The sequence below is a fragment of the Takifugu rubripes genome, chromosome 12 (genome assembly GCF_901000725.2).
Source record: "Takifugu rubripes chromosome 12, fTakRub1.2, whole genome shotgun sequence".
NCBI lineage: Eukaryota > Metazoa > Chordata > Actinopteri > Tetraodontiformes > Tetraodontidae > Takifugu > Takifugu rubripes.
The window spans coordinates 10,448,619-10,464,483 of NC_042296.1; the positions used below are offsets into that span (position 1 = coordinate 10,448,619).

Here is a 15,865-nt window from a genome sequence, read left to right on the forward strand (position 1 = left end):
TTAAGGGCTGCTCACTTTGCCCCGGTGCAACCGTTACCAAGGCGTGAAGTTACGGAGCTTTTTATTCCTCGTGCTCCCCCCCTCCTGTTCATGCGAGACCAGGGATTTCCTCTGTGACCCGGCAGTAATGTAACCTCACTTGTTCGGTCAAACTCGCACGACTCTTTTACCTCGACCCACTTGATCCTGACATGGGCTCTAAATCCTGCTGGTCACGGGAGATTTGGGACACCACCACCACCACCTCAGCAGTTTATCTGCATTTGTGAATTTACTGCAAAGACGCCTAAAGGCTTTTTTTTCTGCTTCCATTAGGCTTCCTGTCTGACAGGAAATGACAAGATTACTATGGGATGTAGGAGTCATGAGTGGATAAGCATGATTAGCACATGCTTTATATTAATTCTGCTGTGTCATCCAACAGAGGTCAAGGCTGGCCTGGACGGATCTCTGTTTAGTCTGGATTTAGACTGCGTTCAGCTGGTGCGTTCAGCGTTTATCATGTTTGTCGGCTCCCAAAGAGTCCACGGGCCCGACTGTGGAGGGTCTTCAGCGCGGTGATTTGGAACCATCATTGTCCGTCTGGACACTCATATGGACTCATTATCCCTCTGAGACCCTGTGGGGGCGGGGGACTGACCCCTACAAAATTACTCCTGGGGTCATGAGGGCTCTCGAACCCATTCTCCACAATACACAACAATACGATGTGGAGTAATCAGTCTCAGCCCCTCTAGCTAATCAGAGTTTTGCCATCAGGAATATTAACGAGAATTGAACCACGCAAATTTTGCTCAGTTTTTCTTTTCTCCAATCCCCCCCTACACACACGCACACACACACACACACACACACACACACACACACACACACATACACATCTGTAAATGATGGCTGCGAGAATGAGAGGAGATAGAAATGGAACGTGGCGTCTGCTGCTCTGTGGTTGGTCTTTTCCTCTTCCATGGTGGTGATGAAGGTTGAGGCTGGTGTTGAGGTCAGAGGTCGCACCTTTTCTTTACCCCCATCCTGAATATGTCAGGCTGTAATAGCCCCTGGGGGAGAGTTCTTCCAGAGCAGAGGAAGGAGATTTCTTAGCAGTCACATGATGCTCTGCCTGTTTCCAGCATGCAGAGGGGTGGGGGGGTCACTTTTCTGTCTAATACTGAGCAGAGTAGTTTGTTTTAGACTGGGATGAGAGTTTTCATGCGACGGCACTGCCCACTGTTTGGAAACTGGGATTTTCAAAGCATGGAATTAAATTTCATTTGGATTTTCTGAAATGTTGTAATACTCTGAGCCCACAGTGGGATTTATTTATACCACAATGCCAACCTGGACCTTTTTTTCCCCCTCAAAATACGTGTTTTTGTGCGTTTTCACCCGCAGGAGCGCCCCTATTTGAAGTATGTTTGATGTGGCCAGATGCAGAAAACGAGCTCTTGTTTAGGTTTCAATCATTACCCAAACCTCATTTGGGTGCAATGAGCCATACATGGTTATTAGCTGTAATTGACCTCAGATCTGGAAGACTTTGACACTGTTGAAAAAAAATAAAAGAAAAAAACGCCGTCCACCAAACGGGATTCTGTTGTCCAGCGTCTATTATCCAGTGAAATGAATTCATTCATCATTTAGCTGGTCAATCGGGGTGAAAGGGAGTCAGATTATTTCAAGGATTCTGGGCAGGTTGCAGAGATTTGCATGTTGAAATTTCTCAACACGACACGCTAGTAACCTCCTAAATTCAAGATGAATGTTTCAGCCAGAGAAAATATTGTCAGTGCTGCGTGTGATTGTTTCTATGCTCAGGTGACAATCAGACTTGGTTGACTGTGAGCAGTTCCTCCATTCCCTCACAGATGTGTTGAGTTCCTGCCGTACATTAAACACCAGCTCTCCACTGATAGTTGTTAAACTGATTAACTGTGTTTGCCTCCACATTCCTCAACTGAACATTGAGGCCGGCGGATGTCAACACTATTAAAATAAGCTATTAAATATGTCAAATAGTTACTCTTCCCCTGTTGGTCCCAAACATACGCAGGAGATATACTAACAATGACGTAAAGATCAGTTTCTGTCGGTATTAGAGTTGCATGTTCACACTCCGCTGCAATCAAACGTTCCTCTGAATTTTTAAATGTAATTTGGTAAAACTGTCCAGGAGATCTGGTTCTAAACAGATGTGCGGCTCAGAATATCTCCTCTTTCTAAAAGGGAGCTTCAGTAAGTGAGATAAATCTGCCCCAAACAAGGGTTGCATGGTCATGTCAGAAAGTGTGGGAATGAACTCATCTTATTTTATGCCTCTATATGTCCTTCATATATGGATGCACTGGAGAGATTCATTGGATCTTGTGTGGAATCACTTAAACTGCCAGTGGCATCGAGATTATTCACTTGGGGGCTGTGATGTCTGTGGTAGCCCATTTAGATCATTACTCACTCTCTTTACTTCTAATATCTGGGCTCATTTGGCACGGGTACTGATTTACGCAAACGCGCTAACCCTGCTGATATTTTCACATGAACCCCCCGCTGCATACAAGTCCCCACTGAACCACTCGCTTTTCTGTAAATAAATAATAGGATATAAATAATATTGTTTCAAGCTGGACAGCAAGCTGTTCTAAAGAGCCACTCCTACTCACACACATGGTTTTGGCAGATAGTCGCTAAAAAGTACGCAAAAGCAATACTCAAGTAGATGTCAAGATACGATCACCTGTTCTTTGTCTGTGTGTGTGTGTGTGTGTGTGTGTGTGTGTGTGTAGAGGTTATGTTGTATATCGATAGAAATGTGGGTGCAAAAACAAACCCTTAATCTTAAAAAAAGAAAAATATTGCCATTAAGCTGCGACACAGTAATCTGTAATAGGTTGCTGATAACAGGTTCAGAGGGTTTGAGTCTGATCCCAGATCTGAGGGAACATGTGAGAGAGCACGAACAAAATGTTCAGAGTGTTGCAACCCTGGACACTTTTGGCCGTGTCCCAAATGTCGGACAATTATCCCACAATCGTACATCAACTCACTAACCAATACAAAGTTTGCATGTTGTGAGAGCGCACAAAGTTGCTAAACACACCATTTTATTTGTCTAAAGTAATGCTGGAACCTTGTTTAATTAGCTAGCCACACTATTGTGACCTATTAGCGTAATAATAACTTGATTAGCTTTAGCTCTCTTTCCAACACTGGACCGCTGACCTCCTTTTCAGTAAATGCATCATCATCATCCACGTCCAACAGCAACAACAGAAATACAAAAAAATGTGTCCCCTAGATCGTATGTCTATGCAGCGTATGTACAGTATATGGAGATGGTTGTTCAAATAGCCCATCCGCTTCACCCCTGTGATGTGTGTTAATTGTGTTTAGGATTGCATCAACTCCCAAAAATAAAAAATAAAAAATCAACCATAGCTAGCTATCATGGTTATTTTGACAGCTTTTATTGAAATACTGTATTTGGGTATTTAGTTACATTCGGTCACTTGCTGAACACACGGATACAGATTGAAGACCAGAAGGTTCCACTTTGACAGTGATCTCTGTGACCTCCTAAATGCACCCTGCTGTCTGTCAGCTTGGGGTAAATTAGTGCCTGACAGGACCGCTCTTTGTTGTTGTATTGGAGACCGGAGCGAGATCGGCCACTCCGTCAACCTGTCACAGCGGGAGATTCTTGTCGCTGACACTCAATACTTTGTCAAAATGTTCCGAGTATACACAACTGCGTGGAACTCTTCCACTGGGAAGTTCTCTGCACGGGAGGGAGGGATCAAAGCCAAGTTTAAAGATCGCTAAGGCACTTTGCTCTAACATCTTCTCCGACTCCAAAATTCCAACATTCAAACTGTGAAAACTGAGATGAACCCCTTAAACAGGAGGAGAAAGAAAAGAGGTATAAAAAAAGGAAAATCGGGCGGAATTTCCACCAGTTTAAGGGGGGGCTTCAAAGGTAAATATAAACCACTTGTTATAACAGGAACTTGAAATTTATAGCTTGTAGTATTTTGTCCTTAGCCCCTCACTTGGTTTCAAAATAGTGCCGCCATAATTATCCACAGATGGAAATGGATGCAGCTGCTAAGTCCGAGGCCTCAGTTCCCTAATTTTCCCAATAAGTTAGCTTTCCTCTTGGAGTAGCTTCCATCCATGTCCATCTCTTCCATCCTAGCATTCCTTCTTTCTTCTATTTAATCTCGGTTTTAACATTTTCCACGGATGCCTTTTTGCAAAGCTACAAATTCTCTCGATGAAGATGAGCTTCACATTGCTTGTGTTTGTTTCTATATTGATCTTTGCGTGATTTCATTGATATTCGTACCAAAGCTCTAACACTTTCCCCTCTTCCACACAGTAGTGCCGAACAGCACAAAGGTCATTGAGGAGGAGAAGAAGGTTCGTGACTGTGCTGACCTGTACCAGGCTGGAATCCAGAAGAACGGACTCTACACCATCCACATCAACCCTCAGGAGACTAAGAAGGTGCAGAGTCGCTAAATTTCACTATCAGCTGGCCACTGTGATGTAAAAATGTCAGCCTTTTCAACACCTTAGGTCCAATTTTTTGGGTTCCATTGCGGGGTTTCATGTGAGCGGGATTGTGGGATTTGACTGTGAGCTGATGAGTGCGAGTGACGGCTGCTAGCTGCTGCGGGAATATCAATATTGAAAGATAAAAACATACTTGGCAGCTTGTGTGCGCAGGAGTTTAGCATAAAGGTGGGTTGTGAAACATTTGGAGGAGGCCTATCCTCCAACAGACTGCCCCTAAACTTTCAATACGAAGTTCCTGGTGTGCTAATGGTCAACAAGCTATGGCAGACCGATGAGTGATGAGCAGGCTTTGTCAGCAGAAGACAAGACATTGAGAGTCCCTGCTGTTTAAATTGCTGTCAAACCCACAAACAAAAGTCTTTACAACATTCATTCCATTTTAGTTTCCCACAACCAAGAGCAGAGTTTTGTTATTGACTTTGAGGAAAAATTCAAACCAAAATCAATAAAGGAGAGTCTGACTTTTTGAAGCGAGTGAGAGGGCTATTCACTTGCATAACTGTGCTTCTTTTGATTTTTTTAAGTAACCACAAGGACTAAATACAAGGTACTATAGTTGTTGGAAGTAAAAAACACTTAAATTCCTTTAAGCTCAGTTATTGGTAGGAATATTTCAGGTCGGTTCTCAGCTGCATGGCCCCTACAGACAGTTCTGGCTTCCTAAGATAATGAATACAGCTGTTTGTAATTTACTTTTCACTACATAGAGATTGAAATATGTCCTAACCACATGTGCACATCTGCATCCTCACCAACAGCAGTTGAGCTCAGTAGGAAAGAGCCTGTTTAGAGCTCTAAAGATGTGAGCAGGAAGCATTCAGCTGGTCCAGGTGAGGCTGGCTCTGCCTGCCACAGCTGCATCCCAGTAAATGAACATTTTAGCTCTGCTTACTCGCATTTATCTGTGTTTGCCATAAACAACGACATGGAGGGTGCTTCTTTAATTGTTCCCAGGCGATGATCATGTGTGTTCAGCTGTGCGGGCTGACTGAGGTGAGAGACCTTCTCTCCACCCCGAGGTCTCCTCCTCAAAACAAAGAGCAACGCCGCAGATAGCGAGCAGGTCGAGCATTATCAGCTTACACACCCCAAGATCGGAGGTTAAGGGCCACGTTACACCCAGGGCCGCCCCTTTGATCCTGTAAGAGCCGGGGCTCTCTGATGGGGAACATCTCCTGGGAGTTGCTGAGGGATAAGCAGGCACTGATTAGATTCGCGGAGGATGCAGATATGCGGCATTCCCAGAGATGATTCCTCCTGAAAGCTGGGAAGAGGAATGTCAGACACCAAATTTTTAAGTGGCCTTTTTATTGCCACTGAATGTCAGACTGAAGCTTAAACATGAAGGATTAGATCTGATCAGAGGATCTTCCTGAGGACCTACAAGTGTTCCATTAGCTTCATAAAAGTGCATGTGTGTCATGTAGGTGTACTGCAACATGGAGAGTGCTGGTGGCGGATGGACGGTCATCCAGCGCAGAGAGGACGGCAGCGTGGACTTCCAGAGGACGTGGAAGGAGTACAAGACGGTGAGACGAGTCAAACGAATGCTGGCCTGACAAAACTGTAGCCTGAACAAAAACACACGTCTGCGGGGAGACGAAAGTGAAGCGGTGTGTGTCCACGTGCGCGCGCGTGTGTGTTTTGGCCCGACGGTGATGCTGAGAAGAGGCAGGGCTCGCTGATCCCCAACAGTTTGAAAAGCTTCAGGCAGCATCATTCACGGTCAGCAGCCGCAGCTCCTCTGTGGCTTCTCCGACTCCCCGGTCGAGACCATTGTGACGCTGTTATTTTTCCTCTTTTCCAACAGGAAATTATTACCTAAATGTAAAAGCAGCACATTTGTTTAGTCTCTTTAGCTCCGCGCCAACTGTTTCATCTGTTTGTCATCACAGGGAAATCGATGCATATTTGCATTGGGGGTGTTAACATTTCCAACCTGTGTTGTGTTTAGACGGTAAAGTGAGTTTATTATTGCTGGCACTGGCACTTCGGTGTATTTGCTGTGTAACTCACCTGTGTTTACCCCCCCAGCTGTCAGTTTATCCTGAAAATCGGCCGTGTTGTTGTAGCCTCTGTAATCTGGACTCAATTTCCCTTTTAATTATTGCAGCTTGCTGCTCCTGCATAAACTTTAGCCAAGAGTGGGACAGTGCGTGTGTCTCCATCGCGGCTCGCAGATTGAGATGCGAGGCAGACTCTTCAGGTGCCACAGAGAGAAGCAATTCATGGCACAAGGACACGTTTTTACACTTAAAATTCTCTTCTTTGAAAAGCGTGGAGACGATTTCATTCCTCTTGTCCAGATGTTTGTCCTTATAGCTTTAATGGTTCTTTTTCTTTTATATGAAAACATAAATCTTTCAGCAAAAGCTGAAATAATTTTTGCCTGGACGCAAAACAAAACACGGGCAACAAGGACAAAGGGATGCACAGATTCAAGAATTTCTTTGAATTGTAAACATTAAAATGAACATGAATCATCTTATTTTATTAGCTCAGTGGAAAGAAGTGAACCCATTATTGGAGCTTTGTCCACATTTTTCGGCTGTATATCTTTAAACAGGATTCCCAGTTTACTTTCCACTGAAGGCTCAGTTGAGCTCATGGGGAAGTCGACTCGTGTGTTACGGTGTTAAAGGTTCATGCGTGCGCTAACAGCTGTCATGCATGCACAGATCCGGACATTTGCGGCTCACGGTGTTTAAGATTCCATTATTCCCCCAGCTGAGGGTAGCAAGTGGAACTGAAATCCAAACTAAGAGTGATATGACGATCATCGTCTAGGTCGAGGACGTGTTTTCATGATCCCAGCAGGAGGCATCAGGTCACACTGAGTAGGACAGGCGGCTCAGCAGAGAGTTGAGGATGGTGAGCAGGCAGAAACGGGCCCCAGTCACTTTGACTTCCACACACTGGACAGGACATGGCTCCGGCCCCTGGAATGGCCCATATTTACTTTCCCTCCTTCCCATTTCTCATCACCACGCACGGTTTGCGCAAACACACGTCTCCCTGACGTCTCCTCCTGGGCCTCTCTCCTCCTTCAGGTCAGACGACACTGTCAGAAACGTAATGGGTGATCTCCCCCTCCTCAACGCCCCCGCCCTCCGGCTGTCACGAGCACTTTGTCAGTGACCAGGAGACGCTCCCGTCAAATGTAGCCTTTCCACAGTTGTTTGAAGGAGCGTCCATTCATCAAGGCAGATATCTTCAACATGTGAGAGTTGAGCAGGAGACGGCGTGTCCGTGTCACCTGGTTCCAATTTAGGGACTTTTTATATGTGCAGGATTATTACACTGGTGGCATTTATATTAACGTTATTCTCTAGTTACTGGGGATTACTTGTTCTATACTGTATATGTGACGTGAGTGCTCTCTGAGGCTGCGACAAACAGACCAAAGGGTTTGTTTTCTGTTTGCTGGCTGAACCCTGTATTTGCTGTCTCTGCAGGGTTTCGGGAGCTTGACCGCCGAGCACTGGCTGGGGAACGAGTACGTCTACCAGCTGACCAGCCAGAGGCAGTACGCCCTGCGAGTGGAGCTGACAGACTGGGAGGGACACCAGGCCTTCTCCCTTTACGACCGTTTCCAGATTGGCAGTGAGAAACAGAATTACAGGTAAGGTTCAGTCTGGAGGGGTCGGGCGCCTAATTGCTTTTTCAGGCCGGCCAACACAGAGAACTCTTTTCATAAGCTACATCTGTTTATGTAGAACTGAGTGAAACATGAAACAGTTACAGTCACACAGTAATATGAGGACTTTTTTTGTGTGTGCGCCCTCGCTGATGCAGCTAAACAGTAGTTGTGTTCTATGACTGATGATGCCGGTTGACCTTTGACCCCTGATTATCAGGATTTGCTTGCGGTTGTCAGACATGACTGGGTTGTGGGTTCAGATGAGTGAAGACCAGGAACTCACGTTATCACCATTAAAATGATGATTTTACCCATTCCACGCTGAGATAGACTTTATTGGAATGAGAATAAATGAGAGTCCACTTCTCTCTGACTTTAGTGGATCATGATTAATGTACCTGCAATTTGGGGTTTCGGCATTTGAGCTGTGTTCAGAGTCTGTTATTATTGGACAAATGTGAGACAGCAGTTATAAGGAAATGTTGCTATAAATATGTTAAGTATTCCGGCCATTCCAAAGTTTTCGGGATATAATAATAACCAATCCGAGTGAGCTGTCCAGACACCAGCTTACGTAAGTATGTGGAGCCAAAGCTGCTTCCCAAAAACTGCAACAGTTTGTCTCTGTCTCATCATAGCTTTGACAGATGTTCCTGTTGGCTCTTGAGGTTCATTGTAACTGGAGCTGACTTCCAGACATGGAAAAACCCAAGTAAAATTTGGAGTTCCAGGTGATCAGTGGTCATGGAAGAGAAGCTCTGACACCTCTGGTTAGACAGTTTTGTGCTGGATGGCAGGTCCTCACTGACGTGAGCTCTCTATTCATAAAACTAAATGTGACTCTGCTGCTTAAGGGGCTTCCAGAAAACCCTGGTGCAGAACAGCAGTGGGGGGGGGGGGGGGGGGGGGGGGGGGCAACTGATGAGTAACTATGTTTAACGACCAGTCTAGGAGCTCCTGGTGAACCACAAAGAAGGCCCCACATTCATCAAGTTCCAAATAACCATTTATTCAAAGATTATCAGAAAGTTAACAAAACCAAGACTGAAAACCAAGAAACCCAAAAGACATCCACAAACCTACCTAACTCCAAAAACAGGAGAAAAGCATATAAGAGAAATATGCATTACAATTGTCCAAAAACCCATCTGAGGCCCGTTGGATCCTGGGTGATCCACCAATCGGCAGGTACCAGCATCGGGCACAGCAGACACCTATTTTAATTCCCAGATAGGAACACACAAAAAGATGAGCACACACTCCGACAATACAAAACCGTTGACGACAGGCGTAACACATGTCTGACCTTCAGCATCGTCCCGCAGGGACGGTTTTCTGCATCGACCAGCTGCTGTCTTCTCTGGCGGTCAGAGTCAGACGCTGTCGTTGCACTGAGGTTTAACGCAGAGTTGATCTGCTTGAGTTTGAGTCATGTAAATCCAATTCTGGTTTAATCACACACACAATCAGACACACACGCGCACACACACTCGGGTAACGTTTGCCTACATGGAGGATACGAAAAGACTCAGATTTGCGCAGCATAAATACAGAAATGACTTGATAACGGTTTCTTAATGGGTGGGGCCAATGGAACAAGACACACAAAAGAAAATAGAAATCATAATGTGAAGGCTTGGATGAGAATCAAACAACAACAATGCTTCATCTCCAACTACATCTGTTAGTGGCAGAAAAAGAGGTTTTGAGGTGTTGATGCTGAAGAGTTACTAAATGTCATCATTTTCCGTCGCTTTCATTCAAATGAAAATCACACATAGTCCTGCTGAACCACAAGCCAAAACAAACCAGATGGCCCATCCACACACACTACACACACATCCTTAATTCTTCCCACTATGTCCCTCACGTAGTTTCACTGTCAGTCCACAATAGTGCACGAATTGCTCTGAAACACAAGAATGAGGTTTACATGACACCGTCTGTCCTCAGATTTACTGGAACACCGTCTGCGTCAGTGTGAGTCAGCAAACATTTATCAAGCCTTCAGAGGGAATCTTCGTCTCTCGTCCACACAGGAAACCAAAACAAGGGAGCAAATCCACGAAGGGGGAACGGTTGGAGAGCACGTCCAATATTTGGATGGTATATCCAACAATACACGCGGCTCACCATTTATCATAAACCTGCAGTTAGCAGCCAGGAAATATCTGCACTCCTGCCACAATTTTGGTTTTATACATTTGTAAAGTGCTCGACAGATAGAAAAGAAGCATTAAAAAAATAGAGAAATTTGGGAATTATCTGAGCGATTCTGCACTTTGTCCCTCGATGATTAATCTAATCCTCGTTGGCCAATGTTACACAGCAGCATTATGCATCAAGCCTCACATCTGGGAATGAGTTTGGAATGATGAGCACTGCTGCATCGCCTTTAAAGGCCGTCAAAGTCCCAGTTGTTAATGAATTAATTATCCACTTCATTCATTCATTCAATTTATTCATTCATTCACACTGTGTCCAGAACCTCTGGATTTGGTCATCTTGGTAAAATATTATTTATAAAATTGCTTAGATCATCCAAAGCAAAAACTCGAGAAAAAGAAGCATTTTGAAAAATAGGACAATCATTAACTGAAATCAATTTCATACTATTAATTAGTTACCGGATTACAGTATTTGATAAAAAGTCGTGTCCAGGCAATAATTCATAAATATCAGCACCATCGTTTGTATGTTTATAAAATGTGTCACCGCTTTGTGTTAATATGCAAAATATTTTACATCTTTCTAATCACCTGAGTGCGTTTATCCACTGTCTTGACTTTAGGGTCTCACCTCTAGGTTAGTTTCTGTAGTTGAGGCTCCCAAAGCTGGTTGAGACTCTCTGAAAGATGCTCGACAGGTTAAATTGCAACACCGAATCCTCTTTGTGAGGATATTTTAACCCCAATTAACAACAGATGTCTGGAATCTATACAGATGGCGTTTCCAATTTATGTTTGGTTTATTTTCAATGTTCTTATTGGTCACTAAACAAGCTAAATAAGATATTTGCTTAAGTGTAGCCACGTCTGACCCTGTTGAAAGTCAAATTGAGTATTAAATGTAAAGCAGACCATATCAGGACCAGACAAAAATGAAACAGGAACGCAGCAAAAACCCAATGAAAGGCTGCGTCTGTGGGGCGTAAACCGATACCAGAACTGTTGTTTCAAGCTTGAATGAACAATTCTGATGGAGGAAAATTCTGTGGATTAAATCTGGCTTTACCACATAAACAGCTCTCAGTGTTGTGAAATGACTTCCTTCCATTTTCCTCCTCTTTTCAGGCTGGGGTCACCATAATTGCAGGTTGAGGTTGGGTCTTTGTAAACACCAGAACAAATGTCCCCCCGTTGGTTGCTGTGATACAGCGTGGCTGAAATTCATATTGTTAAAATCACACATAAGTAATAGATCGAAAAACTGCTAAATGACAGCCATCAAGTCAGACATCGGATTAATTAGCCTCATCTGTCTGAGCAAACCCACTGTTTTATATCAATTATGACATAAAGGGGTGAAGGAGGATGCAAACCTAAAGGAAAATGAGATAAAAGCATTTTTAAAGGGCAAAACTAAGGCAAAATGCTGTGGATTTCTATGGAAAAGACAGCACAAACACATCGTGCATAGGAAAAAACAAGATTACCAACCAGAAAGAGACAGCCCGCAAACTGGACCAGCAATACACAATGGAGCATAAAGTAAACAGCTTTAAGCAGGGAAATATTGGCTCTGGAGACACTGCAGTAGGTTTCAATTTATAGGTGGCTTTGGAAAAATTTCCATGATGCAACTCAGCAAAAGGTTTGTAGTAAAAATAAATACCTCCAATTGTCAGCAGACAAGCTCAGAGGGACAAGAACAGCAGAGGAAAATGCATTTCCAGGACAGATGTAATGTTTTAGATCGATTATTAAATAAAAAGCAATGTCGTCTGCATAAAGACGTATTCGGAAAATCTTCTGAACATTAGATTAGATGAATTGTGATGATTTTTGAGACTGAAATGTATTGGAAACATCAAGACTTACATTAAAACTTAAAGCTTACTAACGCTTATTCAATCTGCAGCCCCAGTAATGTTCTTGTCTTCTTTCATTAGACATTTATTCCTTTCGACTTAATTAGAGATGGAGATAAAGATGAAGCAGCAGTGAAAACCATCATGTCTAAAAGCGCCCAGCAGTCACATTTATGCACACAATTAACTTCTTCTCCTGAACGATTTAATTGTGGAAAATACGAAAGAACTCATATCTATATTCATCATCTTTCCCTCGTTGGACTGCCAAGTTCTGATGACACATGCGGAGGGTTCTCCATATGGTATTGTCCTGATTTCCTCCTGGAATCAAGTTGATCTCTTTAAGATGTTTTCATGCAAGAGTTTAGAAAAGAAATTGGCAGTGATTTGGGTTTCAAAACAAAGTGAGTTATTTTCCAGAACTCACACCGAGATAATCCTGGATCTCTTAACTCGAGCCTCTTCCTTCGATGGATCGGGTTCACGTATGTTCAACGATACAAAAAAGGAGACTTATAATTTGGCACTTTTGTGCAGAAGAAAAGTTTTGTTCATTTTGCTCAAGCACAAGAAAAGCTAATAAAAAGGCAAGCAAGAATTCAGCTAGGACCAAAACAGCCCGACAACGGCCCAAATCTTCAGAGCAGTCAAGCAAAGTGTGCCAAGTGCTCCAGAAAAAGGTCTGATGTTCTTCCTCTGAGAGTGAAAATCTCTTTTGGGGACACTTTTGACTTTATTGTAACTCTACTCGTACATTCGTCGTAGTTTTGGAGCAGATTCACAAACGTGCTAAATTTGGCTTTGTCGAGGCAAATCCGAGCAGATTCCATAAGTGGGAGTGTTCCTCACATCAGGGTGCCAATGTTTTCATGTCCGACAGCCCACAGCTTTAGTCCAGAAAATACCGAGGACGATTGTTGTCACGTGTGCTAAAATGTTTGCAACAGATTTCGTTTCCTCCGTCTAGCTTTGACGCTCAGCAGCGGGCGTGCAGCCAAGAGGCTCCTCAGCCAAGCAGACACTTGGTGGCCTCTCAGTAGGAAGCCAAGCATTGGTCAAGGTGATTAACCTCAGCAATCGGCCAATCACACTGCAGTTCAGAAGGCTAATGGCAGCCAGGTGCCGAACAGCACGCGCTGGACCCTCAGCTAAGCGGGTTGTCGCTGTCATGCATTGAGATGAAAGAAAAACAAGCCGCGTGACCTCAGCAGTGTCAGCCGTACGATGAAAAGTGACATATTTAAGCAAAGTTATGCAACTACTTTTATTTGAGCGTCAAGAATGATTTTATGCACATTACACTCACCAGTCACGTTAGTCTGATATTTCATTTTCACTCCATTCTTCCGAGAATGACTTGAACTTTGTGCAGGATAACACAGATTCCATTGGACAGTTTGTTTTGTGTCCTTTCCCCAACCCCTCCGGAGAAATTCCTTAATATGTTTCTGTATGACAGCAATATCCTCAGTTCAGTAGAACTCAGAGCATTGTGGAATGGGAAGTGCCAGATAAAAGAGGGGCTCCACACAAGCCACATGTTAGCCAATGCGAGGTAATGCGCCACATTAGCCTGCTGAGCTGGACCTTCATGCTTCCTGCTGAGCTGGATCTTTATGGTTTGTGTCCTGCCTGGGTGGTGGTGATGATGAGTGGGGAGGGGGTGGGGGTTGGACTCATTTAGCTTCCCTGTTGGTTCCGTCATTCTTGTAAAGTGGCGGTCAGTTTTAAAGTTTAACTCAATAATCTGGAAGTGCTCTGACATAGTTTCCAAGTACACAACATGTAGCTGCAATACAATAGTTTATTTTAACAGAAATTGAATTTTAACAAAGACTTGCAAAATGTCTGCACAAATGGGAAACTTTTATGCAAATAATATTGATTGTATCAGACATTTGCTGCCAATGAACACAATACATTTGGAGCTTTGCGTGTATTCAGAACACATTTGGTGCGTGTGTGTGTGTGTGTATGTTTTCATATTTATCTAAAACAGTCCCAAATCCTTTGCAGGAATGTTTTCTTGCAGCTGTTTGCTAGCATGTCTGAATCAGACTGTGGTTGATGGTGGACGATCCGATGGTGAGAACTTCCTGAGCATCATATCAAAGGAATCACAATTTAAGGGGTTCTGATTTTATATTGTGAATATGTCCAAAGATGTCCAAGCTGATGTTCTTGGTAGAATTTCAAAGAATTGATGGTAAGCTATCAATCTTGCTGTGGGTTTTATTAGGAATCATTCCCACCATAAATCAATAGTTTGGTTCCTAATGATCCCTGACCAATCAAATTACCAATTAAACTTTCGCGAGAAGCAGAAAGCAGATGACTTTTTGCCAAAGGGAGAAGCAGGCCTTCATCTCGAGGCCATTCCTTGGATTGTCCCGCTTCTCTTAAGTATGTTATGAATGCTGACATGAACTGATGCAGATGTCTGGAATAAACAAGCTCAGACCTACTGAAGGCAGCCTGTCCCACTGAAAACAGCGATGTATCAGCCTAACGAAGTCTGCTTTGTGTCAGTGTGCTAGCACACATCCTCCACATAGTTTATTAGCTGACAGAAATCAGGACACTAGCGTCAAGCGCGTCTGTTTCCTCAAAGACAACACAGAGGACGCGTGTCAGCCGTGACTTCACGCTTACTTAAAGTAGAATGCACCAACATCTCCGCTGGTTCTTGGATGCTGGTGAGGAGATGCATGAATCACACCGCAGGATTACACCTATTGGTTGAGTGGCGATGGACCGCGACCTGCACTCACGCCGCCGCCACTTGCACAGCTGTCCAAATACAGAAAACTTTCCACATTAAAAGCCTTTCTTTCCCTTTGAGTCTCTTTTTTCAGATGTTCAACCTGATGCCTCAGAGCCTGCAGGCTTCAGGAAGGCCAGCGGAAGGAATTTTAATGAAAAGCCATCAACAAGTTACAAAGGAGCTGGAGTATTGCTACCTTTCACTCTTGTTTAGTGCTTTAAAAGACAGAATTTGAGAAAAAGTGAAATTAATTATGATCTTGGATGATTATCAAATGCAAAATGACAATATTGTGTACATGTAAGTGCATATTTAAGAGATTGACGCCATATCTTCTTGTTATTTTGGATTTTCTCATCAGAAAACCTGCTGTGTGTACAAGGTTCAGTACACACCCATGGTCCCCCGTGATCCACAAACAAATTCAGGAAATTGCCTCCAGTCAAAGTGAACCATATGTATGAATCCAGAGCTCGTTGGCGGCGCTTCCTCTCTTTGTGTGTCTGACTGCAATGGGAGAGCGTAAAGCCGAGCGAGCGTGAGAGGCAGCATTTTCTAAATGGGAAAAAGTGAAAGTGTTGGATGGAGCAAGATGAGATTGTGATGAAACGATTCGTCACACGGATCCGACAGATTTCCGTGAAGCCGTTCCCATTTAAACAAAGACGACACGCCCTGAAGAAATCTGCTTCCAAGCTGCATATTAGTTTTCCCCTTTGTGTTGACGAGGATCATTTATGAAGGAATTTGTCCAGGGATCAGGGATTATCAACCCCACAAACAAGAACGGTGTCGACTAATGAAGATTGATAACAAATTGACAGATGGAACTAATGGCACCGCGTGATTGATTGTCCAA

The 15,865-nt window shown here is 43.7% G+C and overlaps 1 protein-coding gene across 3 annotated transcripts in view; it reads left to right on the forward strand.

The window, feature by feature from the left end:
* angpt1 (angiopoietin 1) overlaps positions 1 to 15,865 on the forward strand; it is a 55,272-nt gene that overhangs the window by 32,997 nt on the left and 6,410 nt on the right. For 2 of the 3 annotated variants that reach the window (XM_029845380.1, XM_003969203.3), the window contains exons 5-7: positions 4,370 to 4,497; positions 5,997 to 6,098; positions 8,025 to 8,191. In XM_029845380.1, coding sequence (XP_029701240.1) covers positions 4,370 to 4,497; positions 5,997 to 6,098; positions 8,025 to 8,191 — 397 coding nt within the window. The remainder of the gene's footprint in view (positions 1 to 4,369; positions 4,498 to 5,996; positions 6,099 to 8,024; positions 8,192 to 15,865) is intronic. The other variant, XM_011609266.2, reaches the window with a different exon arrangement.